Source organism: Vigna radiata, chromosome 8 (genome assembly GCF_000741045.1).
Source record: "Vigna radiata var. radiata cultivar VC1973A chromosome 8, Vradiata_ver6, whole genome shotgun sequence".
NCBI lineage: Eukaryota > Viridiplantae > Streptophyta > Magnoliopsida > Fabales > Fabaceae > Vigna > Vigna radiata.
In genome coordinates this window covers 43,361,356-43,384,186 of record NC_028358.1, presented here as the reverse complement: position 1 = coordinate 43,384,186, position 22,831 = coordinate 43,361,356, and the positions used below count along the sequence as shown (strand labels likewise).

General features: G+C 29.5%; 3 protein-coding genes across 3 annotated transcripts; 2 read left to right on the top strand and 1 right to left on the bottom strand.

Moving 5' to 3' along the window:
* Positions 1 to 3,790: 3,790 nt before the first annotated feature.
* Positions 3,791 to 5,410, bottom strand: LOC106771294. Its single transcript, XM_014657248.2, has 3 exons — positions 4,426 to 5,410; positions 4,241 to 4,318; positions 3,791 to 4,126 (listed from the first exon to the last, which is right to left on the bottom strand). The coding sequence occupies exons 1-3, from the start codon at positions 5,128 to 5,130 to the stop codon at positions 4,121 to 4,123; spliced, it is 789 nt and encodes a 262-aa protein (XP_014512734.1). The 5' UTR covers positions 5,131 to 5,410; the 3' UTR covers positions 3,791 to 4,120.
* A 7,598-nt stretch (positions 5,411 to 13,008) lies between these two features.
* On the top strand, positions 13,009 to 13,801 carry LOC106771664. Its single transcript, XM_014657662.2, has one exon. It carries the CDS (start codon positions 13,165 to 13,167, stop codon positions 13,636 to 13,638), a length of 474 nt encoding a protein of 157 aa, XP_014513148.1. The 5' UTR covers positions 13,009 to 13,164; the 3' UTR covers positions 13,639 to 13,801.
* A 2,036-nt stretch (positions 13,802 to 15,837) lies between these two features.
* Positions 15,838 to 22,455, top strand: LOC106772391 (cysteine--tRNA ligase 2, cytoplasmic). Its single transcript, XM_014658775.2, has 9 exons — positions 15,838 to 16,113; positions 16,525 to 16,588; positions 18,719 to 18,880; positions 19,812 to 19,982; positions 20,069 to 20,350; positions 20,487 to 20,612; positions 21,216 to 21,437; positions 21,546 to 21,662; positions 21,779 to 22,455. The coding sequence occupies exons 1-9, from the start codon at positions 15,938 to 15,940 to the stop codon at positions 22,103 to 22,105; spliced, it is 1,647 nt and encodes a 548-aa protein (XP_014514261.1). The 5' UTR covers positions 15,838 to 15,937; the 3' UTR covers positions 22,106 to 22,455.
* The last annotated feature ends 376 nt before the right edge of the window (positions 22,456 to 22,831 follow it).

Below are 22,831 nucleotides of genomic sequence, written 5' to 3'. Positions count from 1 at the left end.
ATATAAAATTACGTGGTTAATATAAAAATAGAATTGTAGTTAATGTAAAAATAAGTAATTTTTATTTCTTTCTCTGAAAACTTATTCGATAACAAGGTTGTATTTTTTCATGAGTGGATTGTCTCAACATCACTGTGATGAACTGTCTTTATTTTTTAATATATTTTAAATAAAAATAATAAAGTCATACATTTTATAATATTGTAATGTCATTTTATATTGACAATAAAACTTCATATTGTTAACAAAAAAAATGACAAGATAAAAAAAATGTCAACTTAGTTAACTAAATAATTAAAAGACGACATCTAGAAAATATGAAAATTTTAAATATAATATATAAAAAATTAGTAAAAACTCAATTAAAAATACATAAATATACAATGACTTAAAATTTAATTAAGTTAAAAAGTTATAATAATATTATCATTTCAATTTATAAACGTCGCTATAAGTGGGACTAAAAATGTAGAACTTTTTACTCATAACAATTAAAATTTATAAAAGAGCATTTAATTCAATTGTTTAATCGATAAGTTTAAAATTTTTTTATAGTCATTAAAAGTTTCGCGAACTTTTTCTTTTTTTTAATAAATCATGACATTTATTTGTATACAATAACATTGGTGATTAATGATGGTATTTTACAAACTATTTGTTTTGGAAACATCCAATTGCAAATGCAACTCATCACATTTTTATGTAATTTTTGGTTTCTTGAAAATTTTGCTCCTCTTTAAAGAAAATCTAACTTGCATAAATAAGTTTAATCAAAATATAATATTACTAAATTATTAATTATGTTTATTACATTTTGTTATATTTTTTTTTCCTTTGCACACTTTTTCTTCCCTAAATAGTTTTGTAAATATTGTCATGACAAGTGTTTAGTTTGTTATACATGGATAATTTTCTTCATCCTCACATATATATATAAGTTTTTCCTTTCCTATAATTATTATGATTGAATTAATGAAACATTTTTTCTAAGATGATATTAGAGCTTTTTTTAGAGTTCTAGTAACCAAAAATCTATCATAACGAATTGAGTAACTCTGATACACAACATTCTTTTAGTTTTTTTTTTCTTCTAAGAAGGATAATATTTTTAAAAAATTATTAGAACAAATTTTATTAACTTCATAATTTACATAATTGTATAACAATTTTAATATGTGTGTTGGCCACAATTTTTCTTAAAGCAAGTGGACATTTTGCAAATTGTGATTTGCATTTGTTAAGAGAGTCAACTAGTGACATTCAAAGACTTGTATATTTAATGTTATGTATCATTCCCAACTCTTTCTTTATTTTCTCTTTCTCATTAACCAAGTGTCTACAGAACATTTTCTATTTTCCTTAAAGACAATTTTAGATTCATTATTTTCCTTAACTCAATTTAATTCTCTCCAAATTTAAATAAAAGCATTTTCTTTTTTTATTTTAGAAAACTTAAAATTTTAATATGATTTCTAGTTTTATAAAAATTATTTTGATTCAATAAATTCTTAAAATTAACATATGTATTTAAAATTTAATTAATAAGAGTGTAAAAATATATAAATAAATACATAAAAATTAAAAATTGAATTGGAAAACAAACTAATAAGTAGTAATTTTGAGATGTTTTGAACAAGTTTTTTAATTTAAAGTCAATCTATATAAAAGTAATAGAGGTAGAAATTATATTCATTTAAAAGCTTGGGACAAATTTAAGAAAAGAGATAAACAAGGACATCTGTTCCACAAAGATTGATTTGTAAACCATCTCTTTCAGAACATAAATATTAATGGATTGGAAGAAAGTTATGCTTCCTACAATTTTTGTAGTTAGATATATTTTGTATCTTTATTTGTAAGTTACCAAAAGTAATAGAAAAGACTATTAAATGTATTGAAAAATAAAAAAGAAGGTAGAAATGAAATAAAAAAAGTTTAACATTTTTTATAATCTGGGAGATAAAAAAAGAAGAATTATTGAAATAAAAAAACTTGTATCTTTTTAACACTTTTTTTAAATGAAGGTAGAAATGATGATAGAGAGAAAGATAGACTTTTTACTTGAACTAATTACAACCACCATAGTTAGTGAGTCCTTAGAGTGTGGAATGAAAACAGTTGGAAGGGAGATTGATATGATTTGAAACAACAATCATTATTTTATTTGTGATCAAGAAGCCAAAATCATGAGTATAAAATAAATGGACATGTAAAAGAGAGAAAATTATCTTATATATACTTACTAAAGCTTGCTTATGAAAAATTAGATCAAATCCAAAACATTGTTGTAGATCCATACTTTACACTTTTGAACGTTATGGAACAGTAAGATATCATTGTTTTATATACAATAGACCAATCATTGTGAACTATAAAAGTGTAATTTAAATGAGTTTAAGTAACTGTTATACTTGTGTACTATAATTTATAAATAGACTAAATTTTTTTAGTTATGGTAAATTGTTGTATTATTTTTTTTTTGCAATATTTTATTAATATTTAAGTTTTTTTGCAATGAATAAATCTACCTCATATTCTCTGTCCCTATGTAGAAACAATTGACAGACTCAACGGAATGAAGATTAACGCAACATGTGTGGAAATGAATTGTCCTACAATGTTAAGGATGAGTTATGGTTTTTACATGCATACACATAAAGATTGTTAACTCTTCACCTAACCCTCTTTGATCCAAATGAATAAAGAAAGTCACAGTATGTGACGTGTGCAGCGTATTTGAAAAATCTATCTACGAGTGAGGTTGATGGCAAACATTAAAAACTAGGACTCTGAGGAAGTTGAACAAAACCATGATCACCGGGCCACCATGTAAGCTTTATGGCCATGTACGCTATAAGTAACAGTACTTCATAATGCGTCTTTTCGAAATAAAACCTTTGTGGACAAGATTCCCATTTCCAACACCCATGTAGATCATGCAAGACTCATTGGAGAGGGTTGACTACCAAATTATTTTCAACTCATAAATAAATCAGACTATATACTAATGCAACAGTAATTTCATCAATAATAATTACTTTTTCTTACTACAAGTAACAATTATGAATCAAATAAACTACTTCCAACTCATGTATAAATTACATACATTACTTCTAAACAAATGGATCTTTATGATTACCAAAGAAAATAGAGAACTGTAGCAATGGAAATGTTGATCTCGAACCCTAGGAAGATTATCTTTGTTTGCAGTTTTAAAGCTCTACTGGAAGAGCAGAAAGGTTCAGCTGCACAATTCTACCTCATGTTAGTATGTTGCAGAGTCAACAAGTGAAGCATTTTAGCCAAAAATATGTACTTTACAAAGTTCAATCTGATTTATGAAAGGTTTGAAGAGATATATTAGAGATCTGTTGCATGGTTTTAAATGATTAGCCGTTATTCATCTCATCAAATGTTAGATATGTTGGGAGGTTTTCTTCGCGCCATCTGGATGTTGGATCGACCTGCATTCTAACCTCTGCAATGGATAAACAGTAGCAGCTGGCTATCTTTTGGGTAGGATAGCACCGGATAGAACTGCATTCGTGGTTACAGTACCACTATGCATAGCTCTTGTTACAGAGGAAACTGCAAACATTACTAAATAAACCATGACTCCATTCCACCATGGTTTGTGCCAAACCAGCACCGTGTCCCAAACATACACATCGGAAAGGGGAAAAAGCCTTAATAAGGAGAAACAACATCCATTTCAATCTCACAAGCACGGTCATATTCAAACAGTGTGACCAAAAATAATCAGAAAGAAGGGATTCAGTAAACTACCATCTCAGAAAATATAAGCTCCATAATCTATAATTTCAAATTAAAGTTTAAAGTTCCAACAATATAACTTCATCCTTGAAGCTACATACAGCCTCAAAAGTAAAGTAGTAAACCATATGTGATTTGGAACAATCATCACTGTTCAGAGTATTATTCTATAAACAAAAGAATGAAACTATATTTCTGAAGTAGAAAAGCAACATTGAAATCAACAAAGGCAAGCATCAACTGCTCCTGGGAAACACCACCAATTCCATCCATCCATTAAATCCCCCATCAGCCTCATATGCATCCTCCGCAGCCAACATCAAAATACCTTTCGCCAACCTCAATGCTACCTCTGCCAAATCAAACCCCACACACAAAATATAAATCACAATCCAATCAATTCGAACGAGCAAAGTTATTAAAGCAAACAGAAAACAGAAAAACTTTGTAAAAGAATTATGCATACCTTGCCAGTCTCGGCTTCATCAGGAACCTTGTAGCAATCAGCACTAACCTCCGACAACCACTGACCAGGAAAAAGGGTCTGCACAACAACACCAAACTCAAGAGCTGTTTTTTTTCTTTTCTTTCCGACACACACAACATAAAGAATGACATGAAATAACATACGTAACGAATTGATCAGCTTACATCCAATTGTTTCTGAGCGTTTCTGGGTCGCTTCTTGGGCCGGCGGGGAGGCCGGTGGCCCACCAAATTCATGAAATCCTCCTCAATCTCCTTCTTCGTCAGCGTCAGAGAAAACTTCAGTGGTCGCTCCTCTTTCTCCGGCGACCCTCTTAATTTCGGCGATTTTCCGGCGCCGGAGACACTCCTCAACGGCGAAAACGACGTCCCTACCCCGGCCTTCCTCTCGTCAATCCTGACCGTAACGGGAGCCCGCCGCGTCCGCAGATTCCACGTCCTCACTCCGGTGGCCGACGGCTGCGCCTCCTCTTCAACCGCCACCGTCACGGGCGGCGCGTCCTCGATGATAACATCATTGTCCTCGGCGACCTCCTTGCCGAGAATCGCGTCCTTCATCCTATCGGCCTCGGTTTTGAGATCGAGCATGAGCTTCTCCCTGACGGCGTCGATCCCCTCGTCGCCGAGGAATCGCGGCCGCTTGAGACGCAGTCGCGAGTCGGCATTTACCGGAGGTGGGGGGTCGAATTCCCGCGGCGCCGGAGATCGGCGATCTCCGGTGTCAGTGGAGGAGTCAGAGGCGAGTTTGGTGCAGCGGAGGTGGCGCTGACTCCCCCACTTCAAACAGGGCAACATGAAATTGTGAAGAGGTTTCGATCTCTCGGGTCCCATGGCCATGCTCTCTCCTTCCCCAGAACACGTAAACACCATTTAATCCAAACACAGCCCCAAAAGAAAAGAAAAAAACAGCGTCAAGTGTATTGCTTTTCTTCTTCTTCTTCAGCAGAGCCCAAGCGAGAACTTCCAAAGCTGAGAAATTGAACCCACGAGAAAGACGAAAGCTTTTGGCTTGGGTTTCGCACTTTTGCGACTTTTGCTTCGTTGCATACTCGCCGGGAAACGCAAGCTCTTTATTTATAACTCAGAAACAAAGAAAGAACGAAGCGAGGCGGTTTTAACGTTCGGGTTCGCCTTCTAGGCTCAACGCTAACCTGCGCCTCGAGGGGTTCCCTGCTTATACTTACCTCCTTTTTTTCCTTTCTTTTTTTTTTTCCTTTTTTCCCGGGTTAATTACCTCGTATTTTTTTAACTACCGCTGCGCCGTTCATTTTCGCGATTTCGAAAAGGGATGATTCGATCGAGGTCGTTCAATTTTGTTTTTGTATTTTGAATTAAAATTTTATTTCGGTGTGGTGCTAGGTCAACAGGACCATTGATTTTGGGTTCTTGGAGGTCAAGGATTTGAAAGGATGAGGATTAATATACCATCAAGAACATTATCTTTTTTTTTGTTAGTTAACAATTTTAAATTTTAATCATTTTGAGTGAAATTATAATGTATTTTTGTTCCTATGAAATTGATCCTCTCCGTTTATAATTTCAATCAAATAAGATAAAATGTTCTTTTTACTAAAACATAAAATGTTATTTCAAGAATATATGATTTCAATAAATTGATAGGTTGTTATCGTATTTTAATTAAAGGGTTAAATATGTTCTTAGTCCTCATACTTTTGGACTATTTTGGTTTTAGTTCTTCGTTCAAACTAAGATACAATTTAGTACTTTAACTTTAGAAAACTACTCTGATTTTAGTTTTTTTATCAAATTTTTTTAACTTTATTTGCTGTTTCAAGCACGTTTCATTATAGCATTTGGATTGTTTACATTGTTTAACACATTTTTGCTTCAATGTTAACTGAGAAATGCGTTTGAAACCGCAAATAAAGTTAAAAAAATTGGGTAGAAAGGATATAAGAACTAAAAACATATTTAACCCTTAATTAAATCATTTCGAAATTTAACCATAAATTTTATTGTTTGAAATTCAATTAAAATACGGTTACAATCTATCATTTTATTGAAGTCATTTTATTGAAGTCATATATTCTTGAAATAACATTTTAAGTTTTAGTAAAAAGAACATTTTATCTTATTTGATTTAAATTATAAACAAAGTGGATCCATTTCAAACAAACCAAAATACATTATAATTTCACTCAAAATGATTAAAATATTCTTTTTATTAAAACAATTTTATTTCAAGAATATACTACTTCAATAAATTGATAGATTGTTACCGTATTTTAGTTGAATTTTAAATACCAATTATTTGCATCTTGAAATTTAACCATAAGTTTTATTGTTTGAAATTCAATTTTAAATCAAACTAAATTATAAATAAATTGTGTTTTTTTTTCCTGTGTATGTAAAGTAGCATCGATGAAGATCAGATATATATTTCGTGTATTTAAATGTGAAAGAAAAATGACGTTTGCAGTGTAAAAAAGCTATAATTTTAGTAAAGGGTAGGTAGGAAGGAACAATTGTAAAGATAATTTTTCGAGTAAGGATTAAATATATATAGTTTTTTAATGTCGATTAACATACAAAAATAATACGGTAAAATGATTAAAATTTTAATTTAATTACTTTTTTATACATGTTCTTATAAAATTTAAGAGAGCCTGTTATTTTAGACACAATTTTTCATTAAATGATTTGAAATGGTAAACATCTTATCATGACTATTATTTTTAAGGAATCTTATCATAATTATTATAATTCAAAACCAAATATTTCTCGTTATAACATACCTTTAAATAGGTTAACAATTCAGAAAATCATTTTATGTATTCATAAAATAAAATTTTGTATATTCAGCATCAGAGTATGAGAACGACAATATACTATGGTTTAATCACTAAATTGGCGCGTTCTTTTAGAATTTTATTAGATAAATTGTTTAAAAGAGGTATCCAAATGAGCATGAGATGCTTTAAAATCTAAATGCATAAGAAAATGTCTAGTTTTAATATAAGGTTTTAAATTATAATTAATTTTTTAATATATGTGAAGGTTATGAAGCACCAGTTCAGTCTCAAATAATATTTTTTAAATATAGAATTTACACGTGTGATATAAAATTTTGTTATCTATTATATCTTTTAGATACCAATATGGAGTCTTTTTGTGTAATAATTCTTTCTCTCGTTCCCTTTTTAATATATGTTATTATTCTTCTGAAATAAATTTATAATTCTATTTTATTTTATTTTTTGTATTAGATAAGTATAAATTGATAATTTCTAAAGTCATCTTTTTACAACCAGATTTAAAAAACACTGATATTTTTTTAAGCTACTAAAAAAATGTGGGAAAGTAGTTTCCTTACTTTTGACATTCTTTTGATAGTAAAGGAATCATATGATTAAGTTGAAAACATTCAAAAGTGACCAATTTAATAATTTCCATGTGATTCCATGATCCATCAAATTTAACATAATCAAGGTGTCACTGTTGGAAATCTCGTGGAGGCTTGAGAAAATATACTGGAAAATATAGTGAGATTGAAATAAAATTAATAGAAAAAGGATAAAAAATAAAATAAACATTAAAAGAGAAATGAGAGAGAGAGATATTTTAAAATAAAATAAATAGTATAGTTAGAAATAAATAAAATAGTAAAAAGTAAATAAATAAAGATAAACATAGGAATATAAAATAAACAGGCACAGGGATAAAAATAGGATAGAAAAAGATAAAACTACGAGGAGATAGAACAGTTAAAGTTTACAGCGAGAGAATTGTAATTACAGACAAAATAATAAGATAAAATCTTAAGCAATTAAAACTAAATAAATTGGTTTTTATCTCAATTTAATGTTAATCACGATCAAATACCTAACTTAATAATTCAAGGGTTTGATTGATTTCATGGTTAAATCAATATAAAAATTCACTATGTAGTATATTTTTCTCTTAGAATCTTATTTAGTTATATTAACTTTTCAGCGGTTTTTTGTTTCTTGAATAATTGTTGTTCATGAATTGTTGGAAAAGGTTCGAGAATTTTTTTGAAAAAAATATTTTTATAAATTATTGTGATAAAATCTTCTTGTGGAGAAGACTGAAGGTAGCTAGTTTACAAGTGAATAAAAACAACTTTTTAATTCTAAACATCAAATAAAAAAATTTAGCTAGAGAATTATATATATATATATATATATATATATATATATATATATATATATATATATATATATATATATATATATGTATAAAGCTTTTGACTAACCTTACGAGATTAGGAAAAAAATTGATTTAGTTGTGATTATAATAAAACAAATAATAAAAGAAAAAATAAATTCAAAAAAATTATAAAAGATAAAGAGAATAAACATAAACACTAAAAGAATAAATATATATTCAAATAATATAAAAATGAATAAAAAGATAAAAGTAATAATACAAGATAGATAAAAGTAAGATTAAAAGTAAAATTAACTCTAAAAGATAAATAGATAGATATATGCATACATTCCAACAATTTATACTTAAATTATATATTTGATTCACCAAAAATTTCAAATCTTAACTCCTTAAGAAAAATTAAATCCCCTGTAACTTGGTTTTTATTTTCAATCTGGTTGCAATTACAATAAAAAAAAATACAGGGATAAAAATAACTTTGATGACATATTTCAATTAATCAATAACTTTGAACATCTAATATATATATATAGATATATAGATATATATATATATATATATATATATATATATATTTGTTTACATATATATGAATTTATATTCATCAATAACTTTAACATGCATTTTGTTCTAAGTGATCAAGACAAGTTCAAAGCATATATTTTGATTACCTTTTCAGATGTGCATGTTTTTTGACTATAAGATAAATTTCTCAACTGAGTATTTCTCAATGCTGATAACTTAAGTTATTAGTGAAATTGGATACTTTTATTATAATATATATTTTTTCATTAGTATATATATACATTCCATCATGAATCATAAATCATTTCAAACTTAATGAACCCAAAAGAATTATACACTTCATATATGCTTATAATTTAAGTCATAATTATTCATAGCATTAATTAATTTTCTGAAATTATCTGAAGTATCAAAGTTAAATATACAAAAGTATACATTACAATAAATTAAAACTGTAAATATAGTAATAATCTATTAAAAAAATATCATTAATATTCAACATATTTTTCACATGATATAATATATGGAAACAAACTTAAAAAATAATTCATAAAATATAAATTATTTTGCAACAAATATTGAAGATAACAATTTATATTGAGTTATATTGATCAATCATATTTAAATGTAATTCATAACAAACTTTTAAGAATAAACTATAATATTTATAAAGATATTGGGTTAAAAAATCATATGCTTAGATTAAAAGTTAAAAAATCAAAAACAACTTTTACTAAAATTAGTAATTTTTCATTTTCTCATAACTATGGTTTTACACTTCTTTTTAAACTATTTCAAAACAACTATTATCTAAATAAACTTTCATCAAAACTACATTTAAAGCCATTAAAATAAGAAAGAACAAATAAAAGATGATAATAACAATTACTTAAAAAAAAGTTAAATAAAGTATTACAATATTTATATAATATCTTTAAAAACAAATTTTGAATGAATTAATAAAATTTGATGAGGTTATGAGAGGAATTCTCTATGCATTATAATGAATAAATAAATAAAAATATTGTGATGGAATGAATAAGAAAGGATTGTGTGAAGGGAAAGAAAAGAAAACAACCTCTTTCGAAATCCCAATCCCATGTGCTAGGTTACCGCTTCTTTTTCCTTTGTTACATTCTAATTCTAAATTAATATAAACAATTTATGATTTCTCTCTTCAAGCATTTAACCATTGCTCCATTAAAATAAGAGATAAAAAACACGTGCATGACGATTCATGATGCCACCTCACACATGTCATTTTCACACACCACACTGACCAAACCTCCAATGGTTTCACACTCACCGATGGTGTCTCCCACACGTAACTCAACACGTCATAATCTCTCACTTTTGAACAATACAAATATTCACTTCTCTTTCTTTTATACATATTTATATATTTATATTCAATTTTACACTATAGGTAAACCCTAATTAAGTACGAATAATAAATAAAAATAATTAAAATATAGTTTAAAGATAATTTGAAGAGGCAATTTGGGTCTTAAATGTTAATTTAACATCTAAATAATCATTTATCAATTTAAATTTATTAAATTATAATCAATTTTAGTTACAAAAAATAATTTTAAGATTAATTTATAGATCAATGGTTTTACTAACCAAAATTTTGATAATTAATATTAATAATTAATTTAAAGATCAATTAATCTTATATAAATTATTTTAGTTACCAATAACTAATTATAATTTTTTTAAACTATTTTAGTTACTAATAATTTTTAATTTATAAATTTATATATAAATTAATTTTTATAATAATTAATTATTTATTGTTTTTAAAATTGTTCATTATTGAAAAAATTTATGATAATAACAACTTATAATTTCAGTAATCAACCTTTATTGTTTGAAATAGTATCAAAGTATAACTTAGTATATACTTATATACAAAAAATAATATTATTTCTATGTATTCATTTTTTTTCAATTTTTTAATAATATTTTTAACAAAGTCATTATTTTATTAATTTTATCTTCTAAATAATTTTTTAAAAAATTTAATTGTTTTTTCGACTTTATTTTTTAAAAATTTAACTATTTTGTAATTAAAAAATTAACTAAACAAAACTACTTATAATAAAATTATAAAAATAATTTATATAATTATAATAATAACAGTCATAATAATTTTATTATTTTTTACTGTTATAAAAAAGTAAATATGCATACACATGATACATGTGTTTTTACTAGTTTAAATAAAATATATTGTTTACATAACCGTAAATTTAAAAAAAAAAAGTAAATATTTAAAGAATAACCATAAACTAAAAAAAATTCATATCAATTTAACTCAGAGAACAAATCTAAATTTATTGTAAGTGATATCAAATTATATTTTTATCTAATGCATTAAAAAGGATTCCAAATTTTTCGCAAAATTGTATCATTACACGTAATAATTCAACTCAAATATTGAATAAAATCTTAACTCTACAAATCCAAACGTAACTATATTTCAGTAATATAAGATAAAATAATCCTGTATATTAAATTATAAAAATTAAATTTTGAATCATCTAAACTTCAAAATTTTCAATTGCTTTCAATTTCACGTACCCTTGCTTGATATTAAAAAAAAATATGATTCTACCTTGGGTTGAGAATCCTTATAAATATTCTAGATCATTTATAAATAACAAAGCGGGTTACTGTAAATTCCAACTAATAAGATTTATTTTTCCTTTATCAACTTGTTATATATACAACAATTCAAACATGAGACTAAAAAGAGACAATAAATCTTGAAAACCAAATAAAAGATATAAATCTTAACCTAATTAAAAATGTATTCAATAAAATTTGTTTATTCTCAATCATCTTCTAACCCATACATTCAAAAAAAGGAAAAAAAAATGGTAAATATAGCTTTAAAAAATATATAAAACATTAAAAAAAATCAAATTGAAAAGAGTTAGATATGTTTGTAATTTTTAAAATTTGTTTTAAAATTATAATTTTTCATTATTCTAAATTTTAATATAATTTGATCTCAAACTTTAAAATTTATATTAATATTTTTAACATAAATATTTTAAATTTTTTATATATTAAATAATGTTTTAGACTAGCATTTGATTTGTTTTTATCAGTTTCAATTTAACATGTTTCAATTTAAATATATAGGTTTGAAACGTGATTCATCATGTAAACTTTTTTTAATACTTTTGAATTAAAAAAACTATATTTATTTATATTTTTAAAAAATACAATTAAAATAAATCAAAGTTTAATACACAAACGAATTTTAATTTTACAGAAAATTACAAAACGAACTTTAAAATGAAGAAAAGAAAAAAAATCCATAAGACTTTTAAATAATTTTCTAATAGATTCCTAAAACACCGTCTTTAATGATAAGGAAACAATTTATTTTAATGTGAATCTGAATATTATTTCAGAATGTTTTTTTAGTCATATCGTGTGTGATCGGATAAAGTTTACGAAAAAAACATATTTTTTTTTATTTCCAAATTTCTGTATTAATGTTTTAAAAAATATAATGAACAATTAACCAAACCATTTTAAATGTCATAATTTTCCAAATTCAAAATATTTATTTATTATAAAATTTAATCATATAAAAAATTGTCACAAATTTAATTTTCATTAACCACCTCAGAGATAAAAAAAAAAAAAACTATCTTGTCTCAAATAATAATATTAGTCATTAGGTATCAATATTGGTTATTGGAAAGTAATGTAGATTGAGAAAGATGAAAACAAGACTTTGTGACGGTGGCTGAGAGTTCAAATGGGAGAAAAATATGTAAAAAAATATTTGGACATGAATATTTTTTGATAATATTTTAATTATATATATGTGTCTTTTTTAATTAATTCATTACTTATTTTTTATTATATTATCATACTCTAAACTTAGATAAAAAATGACATGTATTCTGATTTAAAGTGTAGTAAAAAATTTAGGATAACATGTTAACCAAAAAAATATAGATAGTTGGAAGAGTGAATGGAAAAAGTGAATTTGGAGGGAAAGCGGAGCCATGAGAGGTTCAACGGCTAGTTCTGCACGTTCCTTCAACATGTTAACTACAAAACACAACCGACCACATCTTTTACAGCTTGGCTTCGATCTCTCCACCTTTTTCTAACCTTAAAGCACTCTTCCTTCTTCACTCTTCACCATGTCTCACTGCTGTTGCTGCTACTTCTTTCTCCTTCCATCTTCTTCCAAAAATGCCCAGAAAAGCATCACCCTTTTTCCACAAAGTCTCCCTTCATCTCCTCAGACTCTCTCTTCTCATCCACAGATTAAGAAAACCCATATTGCCAAAGCTCCTCAAGAGGTTCAAGAACTGTCAGAAGTTGAAGCTCCTGAAGCACTCTGACTATGGCGAGTACCGGTTCTCCGCTTCAACAACTCCCCTCATTATTCCTCGTCACCATCGAAACCAGTTCAAGAACAGGGTCCAACCAGCTCTGTGTTCTTTCTTGTATCTGTATTGGTGCCTGGGGAACTTCAAAGTAGAACGAAATGGGGAGTGCCAGCTGGCACTGGAACCCTTTGAAATTGGAGAAGAAACAAGCCTAGCTCAGGATTTGTTTGAGTATGGTTCAGGGGATGAAGGTGAATCGGTTGATCAGAAGGCTGAGAAGTTCATCCAGAGTTTCTACCAGCAGATGAGAATGCAGAGGCAGGAATCGCTCTAGCTCTTCAGTTTCACTTTACATTTTTCAATTCACTATTCCTTTCTTCTCAATTGTTTTATTCAATGTTTGCATTTCGCCTTGGTTTTGCTTAATTTAATTCTTTAAATTCTTAAATATATCAATTTAATTCCATCTCTTGTCTTAATGAATATTTTTTTTTTGTTAATTTATAGCATTGTAGTTTTTATAAACCATTTAGCATGTGTTGTATGAAAATCCTAGCCAGTAAATTCAAAGATTCTTTTTTTGTGGTTTAGTTGAAGATTGTATCACAGAGCAGTATTTCGTCTGAGATCCTGTGATATATTATATATCATACATTATTATGCAGCAAGATTTAAGATCTGTTTTCTAAAATTTCTTCCAAAAAGGACAGAAAGGATGAGCATACATGATAAATGTTTAATAACATTAGTGTTTTTCTAGGGTTCGGGATTGTCTGTTTAAATATCTCTGTCACGTTTGTTGTGTATTCCCCTTCTGAATAATATAAAATCGGTGGAAACTCAGCAGTTCTTGTAATCATGTTATATTTATGTGGAGTTCATTTCATATTAGAAAAACTGACATCACCAAACCCTTTTTTTCTCTTGTGAAAAAAGAAATAAAAACTAAGAATTGGTTCAACTGATTGTGATTTTTGCTCTGAAATTATCAGCATTCGATTCGTGTTTAAAATTGTTCAAAAAATCATTAAAATGACATACCTTTATCTGCCTGAACTCAGATATACAAATCATTTAAAAAGAGTGGTCTTTTTTCTTGGTAAATAGAATATTCTAGTCTTGAACAACAAGTTGTCTCTTTATTTTATATAGTCAAAGAATGAATCCACTTCAAACATTGCTATCAACTCTGCCATAAAATCAATTCTCTTTCAATAAATTTATTATTATTAGATTTTTTTTTTTTGAAAGTGAAGAACGAAGAAACATGGAATAAGAAATAAAATCTCATTTTACTTTGACCCGTTTCATACAAATCATCAAAATATTACATTGTAGACAACTGACGATAAATGTATTAAACTATTATAATTTCTACTGTTGAAGTGTTGGTTAGAATGAAAATCACCTCTATACAACAATATTGAAACTGATATTTAAATGTCGTGTTCTCAATTATAGATTTTCAATTTCAATCACGTTTGCCATAAAGGAAAAAAATTTAGAAATTACAAAATTTTACATTGAGAACCTAATGTAAAATTTCATAATCAGTTTTGGTTAACTTGCAGTTGCGGCGCTGGCAAGCAGGAGAGCCATAATTAGGGTTTATGAGTTTTTTTTCCTCCTTTTACATTTCTTGGGGCTCAACTTAAATTGGGTATGTGTATTCCATTGTTGATGAGATTTCTTTCTGCACCCTATTTTTATTTTCTGAACACTCAAATTTCACTTTGATGCCTATTATAACCCTGTATATTATATATATATATATATATATAAGTTATTAAATTAATTAGGTAAGTGTAACTAGTTGTATTTATTGTTATTGTTACTTCTTTTAGCACTTCTAAGTTGTTTTCATGAAGCAAAATTTTTAATGGTATTTTTCTTTTTCAACGCGTTTTTTTCCAGTGAATTTTGTCGTTTTAAATTTTGATTGAAACAGAAAGTTACATATTTATTTTGTTCTTTTTTATTTATATTGTTTTTCAACTTTCTGAAAGTCAAATTTCATAATAATTTTTCATTTTTTATCTATGTATGGGGTTTCAATATTCGGTATGTAGAAATAGTAATAATTAATACGTAATTAGCTTATGAACACAATTAAATAACAATTAGACACAAAAGTACAACATAAATCACAATTATACTATATCTGGACATTCTCTAACTATATAAACAGTAAAACACCTAATAAAAAATAATATAAATAGGCGACTATGTACGATAAAAATGTCACATTTTTTAACTAAATTTAATTTTTTGAAAATGAACTCTTAATCAAATACATAATATCAATTATAAATAAATAACCTCATGTGGTAAATGAAAGAGATATAATAAGGAACAACGCCGTCAATTACGTATAACTTAAAGAAAATGCTAAACTTAAAAGAAAATAAATAATTATAAATAGTAACATTTCCTTAAAAATATTTAATCTCAATATATTATATTTAATAATAATAATGATGATTTTTCTTTTATTTATTATTTATAAAGTCAAAAGTGAATGGTAGAAGGGACCGGGCTTAAAGAACAGAAAAAAGAAATTAGGGCTGAACCGGTGATAGCCGAAGAGTGTGGTGTAGTGAGAGAGAGTCTGTGGTGTTGGCGTGCTGGTAGCAATGGCTGAAGAGGAGCTTGGTGGTTTCAGGATTTACAATTCCATGACTCAGCAGAAAGAGATCTTCAAAACCAAAACCCCTGGTAAGGTTTCCATGTACGTTTGCGGAGTCACTGCCTACGACTTCAGCCATCTCGGCCACGCTCGTGCCGCGGTTTCCTTCGATATCCTCTACAGGTACTTTTCTTACCATCCATTCTCCAATTCCCACCACCCCTCTTTTCATTTCGTTGCCATGCCTCAATTCATTCTTCTTGTTTCTCTACCCATGAAATTGGGAATCTAGCATAGGGTTGTAAAGTTGTTTCAGATGCCGTCTTTTCTGCATTTAGGTTCAGTTCGTATTCGGCTTGTTTGCTTTTGTTTATAAGCATGTAAATGTGTAGTTGAATTGGTTTGTTTGGCTGTTATTATTAGCCAGATTTCAGTAGGTTTAGATATTAGACTATCCCGGAGCATTTAAAAGGATGAATTGGAATTCTTGTTTTGAAACATTTTTTCTGCTCACTCTTAATTTCACTTTTTCTTAGATGTGAAGATTGAGAGTTGACACATGATTTGTACTCTGTTTGACATGAAAACTTGTAGGTACCTTAAGCACTTGGGCTATGAAGTAACATATGTGCGGAATTTCACTGATGTTGATGACAAGGTGAGGATGAATGCGATGTCTTTCTCATCAGTGTTTTATTGTCGCATTATAAGATTTTATCTTGTTGCAACCAGAGCTGCAACTCCCGGGTTTTTAGACCTTTTCACCATTCAGCTGCGATTTTCGTTGCGACGAGTCTTTGAGTTGTCTTTTTTTTTTTAGTAATTTCCATCATTCTTTCCTGTGCATGACTGTGGTTGTTTATCACTTCTACATTTATGCCCCACTGTATCTGTGAATGATATACAGGTGCAAAATGAAACTATATGAATGTATACTGTCAATGCTATAACGGTTGAAATAAGGTTTGTGTTCCTTCTCTGAAGTCCGGGTCAATATGCAGCAGTTCGCTCTCTAATAAATGTTGTAATTTTTGCATGATCTTTCCTTTTATGGTCAGTTTGGTATGGAGGTAAAAATGGGTTATATTATAAGTAGATCAGGTGGAGGTAGTCTGTATTATACATTAAGTAGATCTGGGTCAATATATGGTAGTTTCTTCTCTAACAAATGTTGTAATTTTCCATGATTATTTTCTTTTATGGTGTGTTTGAGGTAAAAATGGGTTAAGAAAAATTGATTTATTGGTTTTATTTGTAAAATAGTATTAAAAACTGATCCATTCCCTTTCTATCAATACTTATGTATTGAGAGCAATACTCTCAAATGACTGAAATGTTCTTTAATTATCATTATATAAAATTTTAAATTTAATCAAATGGCTTGTAGGGTTATTCTGTCCATGTGCCATTTGGCTATTGGATTAAGAGTAGTTCTCTTAGGCGTTTGCAAGAATCTCAATTTCTGTTACATATGCCCTAACCCACTGTGAGAACAATAAATATATGAAATCACTTTAGAGATGAATAGGGCTTAATATTGGGAAATGGGGACATGGAGTGAATAATGATTTTAAGCAATATTATTTTCGAGGCAAAATATAAATTCTTTGATCCAGACATCCAGGTCACCCCTGTTAGTTACCATGTTTTCTGTTCTGTGACTTTAGGATTCATTTGTCAAAGTGATCTAAGTTTATGGTAGAGGGTTGAATTTTGTAGGGTATCAATTGATATCAAGCCTTATTTTGTTTAGTATTATCTTCCAAAATGTTTTCAACTGGGCAGAGAATTGCATTGAGACAGGTTTCATGTGTGCTTTTAACTATAATTTTTATGTGGACATAACTTTAAGAATAAGCCATTCATACAGTACATATTTCTATGTGCTTCAGGAGTCTAAGTGTCTGGAGGCACCATCCTTTTTGAGAATAGCTCAAGTGTCAATCTTCAATTTCGTGGTGTCTTTCTTTTTTCTATCGTGTGACCATCTTTATTTTTTTATTGTTGTTGACGTCTTATCTCTTTACTATAAGTTGTCATCCTTTTGAATTTGAATGATGAGCCTATTTTTGGCAATGCTGGTTTACATGCATGCTAAGTGATAACAATTGTTCTTTGAGGCACTGCTGTCAAAATTGCTAGAGTTTTTTCTCACAGGATTACATGATCCTGCAAGCTCACATCTTTAACTTTTGTCCCTGCCTAGCATTGTAATCTGGTGGGATTGGAGTAAGATTGCCAGACAAACTCGCAGGACCAACAAGCTTCTAGGAGTTGTGAACCTGAAACGGGTGTGATTTCTGTTGGTTGTCTCTGGTGAAGCAGCACACTACCCTCTCCATATTTTGACCTCAATCCCCCCCTACCACTCAACCTGCTCCCCGCCCATTTTCCTGTCTTCCCTGTGGAGCTGAAATTTCCTTTGTTGGTGTCACAAATCCATCTGTCCCTGTTCTAATCTATACTCATACTCTGTGAGGACTATTCCATACCAACATAGTTTTGATAGTGGTTCTCTACCTCATGGGGTTTTGACTTGTTGAGTTGGCATTTTATCTTATTCATACTTAATTTAACTTTTAATTAAATTTTGTGATTTAAAGATTATTTTCATTTCTCTGCTGTTTATATGCATAAATACTTGCTAGAGCTTTAGGTTGGATCTTCCCAATCCTTGGTTAGAAGTTTCATCAAGTTCATTTGTCCTTGAAAGCATATGACTTTACATGGGTTTCGTATCTAAATCTTTAATGTTTATTACAGACTGATAATATCAGAATTGCTGCAGATAATTAAGCGAGCAAATGAGACCGGGGAGGACCCATTCATGTTGAGTAACCGTTTTTGCGATGAATATAATATTGATATGTCTGATCTTCAGTGCGAGACACCATCTAAGGAACCTCGTGTTTCTCAACACCTTGAAGAGATAAAGGACATGATAACCCAGGTTTAGTTTTGCTAAACATATTGCTGTCTCTGTTTTTGTTTAAAATTATGAAGGGAATCATCTCCTTGCAAAAAAAAGTTCTTTGCTCCACTTTTTTTAATTAAATTCCAGTTGATGGTCTTGCATGCTGTTTTATATTAATCAATACTTCCCTTTTTTTTCAAGTGCATTTGGAGTTTATATGTTTCTTTGAACAGGTTAAATTAAACCTTGTATACATTACGGGTTAATAGACTTCCTGTGCATTATTGTGTACTATTTATTGTTTTAGTGACTAGTGGGAATGAATTTAGATTTTCTATTCTCATGCTTTGCCCACCTCGCTACCCCAAACTATTGAACTTCTATATGTTTACAGATAATCTTAAATATAAAACCTTTTCCTTCTTTCTTCCAGCAATGTAATGTATAGTGTATCCTCTTTTCTTGTTAATAAATAAATTAAAACTAAGCAGGAACTATGAAAGCAAAACAAGGGTTAAAAGGCTAGTTGTTTTAAATTTTTTAATATTGAGAGATATGAAGCTCGGAAGCTGCATTCGATCTCCAACTGAAATATTAATGAGACTTCAAATGATAACAACTTACATCTTCTTTGCTTTGATATATTTTTTTTAGAACTTCATGTTTTTATCTCACTTCCAAAGTTTCACCTTATATTTTTCTTTATCTCTTGTTTTCATATATCTGCATAGGAATTTTAAAACCCGTGACAAAGCAGCAGTTTTATTTATTAATTAAAACATGAAACATATCTGATCGAGGTCGCATGTCATTTTTTTTTTTAAATTTATGGCGTAAAAGTTTGATAATGAACAATTACAATTTCATTGGATTTGGTTTTACTAAGTTTGTCTTTGTTTCTGAATTCTAAGGAATTAATTTAGAATTCAAAAGATGGTTAGTTATTATTCATTAATGTACGATGCAGATTATCAACAATGGATATGCATATGAAGTTGAGGGCGATGTTTTCTATGCTGTTGATAAATGTCCAAATTATGGCATGCTTTCTGGACAAAAGCTAGAACACAACAGAGCTGGGGAACGGGTGGCTGTGGACTCGAGAAAGCGTCACCCAGCTGATTTTGCTTTATGGAAGGTGTGAGAATCCTTTCCAGTTATTCTAAAATGTTTTATTGTTAACATTTAATCTCTTGTATTTCTTAACAATAATAATAATTGCAGGCTGCCAAACCAGGCGAGCCTAGTTGGAACAGCCCTTGGGGTCCTGGAAGACCTGGGTGGCACATCGAATGCAGTGCAATGAGTGCTTGTTATTTAACTCATAAATTTGATATTCATGGTGGTGGAATTGATTTAATATTTCCTCATCATGAAAACGAGATTGCACAGAGCTGGGCTGCTGACAATGAGAGCCATGTCGGTTATTGGATGCATAATGGCCATGTAACTAATAATAATGAAAAGATGTCAAAATCCTTAGGCAACTTTTTCACCATTCGCCAGGTCAGTTCTTAGCCAACTTCCATTCTCCTTGTTAATGATGGTTTTATTTCTTTTTAAATGTTTGTAGAAGGTTTTTCATGATATAAGTTCTTACAAGATGTATTGTGCATATTTTTGATGATATTCTTTTTTGCAGATCACTGAGCGTTATCATCCACTTGCTTTGAGACACTTTTTGATTAGTGCCCATTACAGATCTCCACTAAATTACTCTATCTCACAGCTGGAGAATTCATCAGATGCTATTTACTATATATTTCAGGTAAGTAGCCTCCAAATAATCTGTATCAGGAATTGAGTGTTGTTGCTTAGATGTTGATGTGTGCGAGTTCATCTCTCAAGGTTTTTCTCTTATATAATCTTTTATTAATTTTGTTTTTATTTGGGGTTAAGCCTGTGAAGATTCGCCTTTATTGTGAATGTATAAGAAATTATATATCCTAGCTAAATACTGCTATGTAAATTAAGCAACTTGTATCTTAGAGATAGAATTTCCTGTGCTTCTTTCCCGCTACTTTGAGTTTTTGAGGATGAAGGTAGCTATTAAATTATTAAATCCCTAGTGTATATTATCAAATTTCCAAATGTTTCAAGGTTGACTCTTGTGAGTCTCATTATTAGTGAAATTATGTCTCCTCGGTGTTCTTGTTATGACTTGTATGAAACAGTTTGATTTATCACGGTTGGGTGGTACTCTTGCTGCAAAAGTAATTTCTCTTAACTCTAACACAATTTTCACTATGATTTAGTTGCATTGACATAAATTATTAAAGCTACAGATAACTGCGATGCTGCTATTTTTTTAGCTTTAAGAATGCCATTACGCTTGGGAAATTGTTTGAAAAAGCTTCTTTTTATTTGTTAGACTCTTCAAGATTGTAAAGATGCTTTATCACCATTTCTTCAAGAAGGACCCGAGAAGAATGAAAAGGTGCCTCAAATTAATGAGGCTGCCAAGGAATGTATTAAGAAGTTGAGTGTTGAGTTCCAAACAAAAATGTCAGATGACTTGCAGACGCCAGTGATACTGACTGGTGCAATCCAAGAGGCGTTGAAATTTGTGAACAGTTCATTGAAGATGTTGAAGGTACGTAAATGGAACCAATTTCTTGCATTGCATGAGTGGTGCTGCTGCATTCATTTTTGTGTGGGAATTGCACCAGTAATTTATGAATACGTTTTGTCTATCTTACAGAAGAAAATGCAGAAAAGAGCACAGTTGCAATTGATTCAATCCTTACAGGAGGTTGAGAAGGAAGTTGCAAAAGTTTTGGACGTACTTGGATTATTGTCCTCTAAATCCTATGTTGAGGTGATTCATTTTATTTACACGAGCTCAATTGCCCCGTTTTATGCAATCTAAAGATGCATTCTGTCGGAAAACCATCGCAAATGTTGAAACAATTGTTATTGTTATTTGTTCATCAGGTTCTGCAGCAGTTGAAAGAGAAGGCATTGAAGAGAGCGGGTCTGGCAGAAGGTGAATTGCTACATTTGATAGAAGAAAGAACTCAAGCTAGGGTTAATAAGGATTTTCTCAGAAGTGATAAGATTAGGACTGATTTGACTGCAAAGGGCATTGCACTTATGGATGTGGGCAACGAAATAATTTGGAGACCATGCATCCCAAGTGAACCAGTTGTTGGGGACCAGAGGGGACCTGTTGTTGAAGAAAAACAGTCCATATCTGCTGTGAATAAAAAAGGGGAAGAAACACCAGGGGATCGAGAAGGCAATGGCTCTCGTACAACCTAAAGGTAGAGTCAAAGTCCCTCCTTAGCTATTATGATTAATACAGAATGTTATAATTTATAAAATACTACACAAGGCTTGAATATTGTATATCAGTTGAAGGTTATTTATGGCCATACCTAGTAGTCTAGGACTAGAATATTTTTTATACATTTCTCACGTTGGGTCTTTTTCGGTCCTGTCCGTGGATTAGTTTAACTGATTTGACAATTGCATGAACAATGCTCCATACGGAGATTTTGTTTTTGAGTCTCAGATTCGGTTTTTAGCTCTTAATTTGTACTACAGAATGCCGAATATTTTTTCAAGAATCTGGAGTCTGATTAATCTTTTATCTTGTTTCTTTTGATGAATCATCAGCATGATTTCTTAATTATTCTATTAGTTTGCTATTCTATTTCTCTGGTTAGCGTGGTTGTCTAATTTGATTTGTGGTTGCCGAGCTATGTTGAGGCAGTCAAATCGTATATTTTACGAAACAGTATACCTGAATTTGCAGACAAATAATTTGAGCAGTCTGAATTTATGATTTTTTTTTTTTTTTAAGTTTTATTGTACTGTTGTAGTAAAGCTAGATAAACAAATCGCATATTTAAGATTTCTTGAAATTATGAAATATGGCTCTCATTGAGTAAAGTTGGATTGGTGTAAATCGGTTTGGCGTTTTAGCAAATTGAGGGGTGGGGGTGAAAGGCATCCTCATAAAGAGTTGCTTGCTTAACTCTTCTA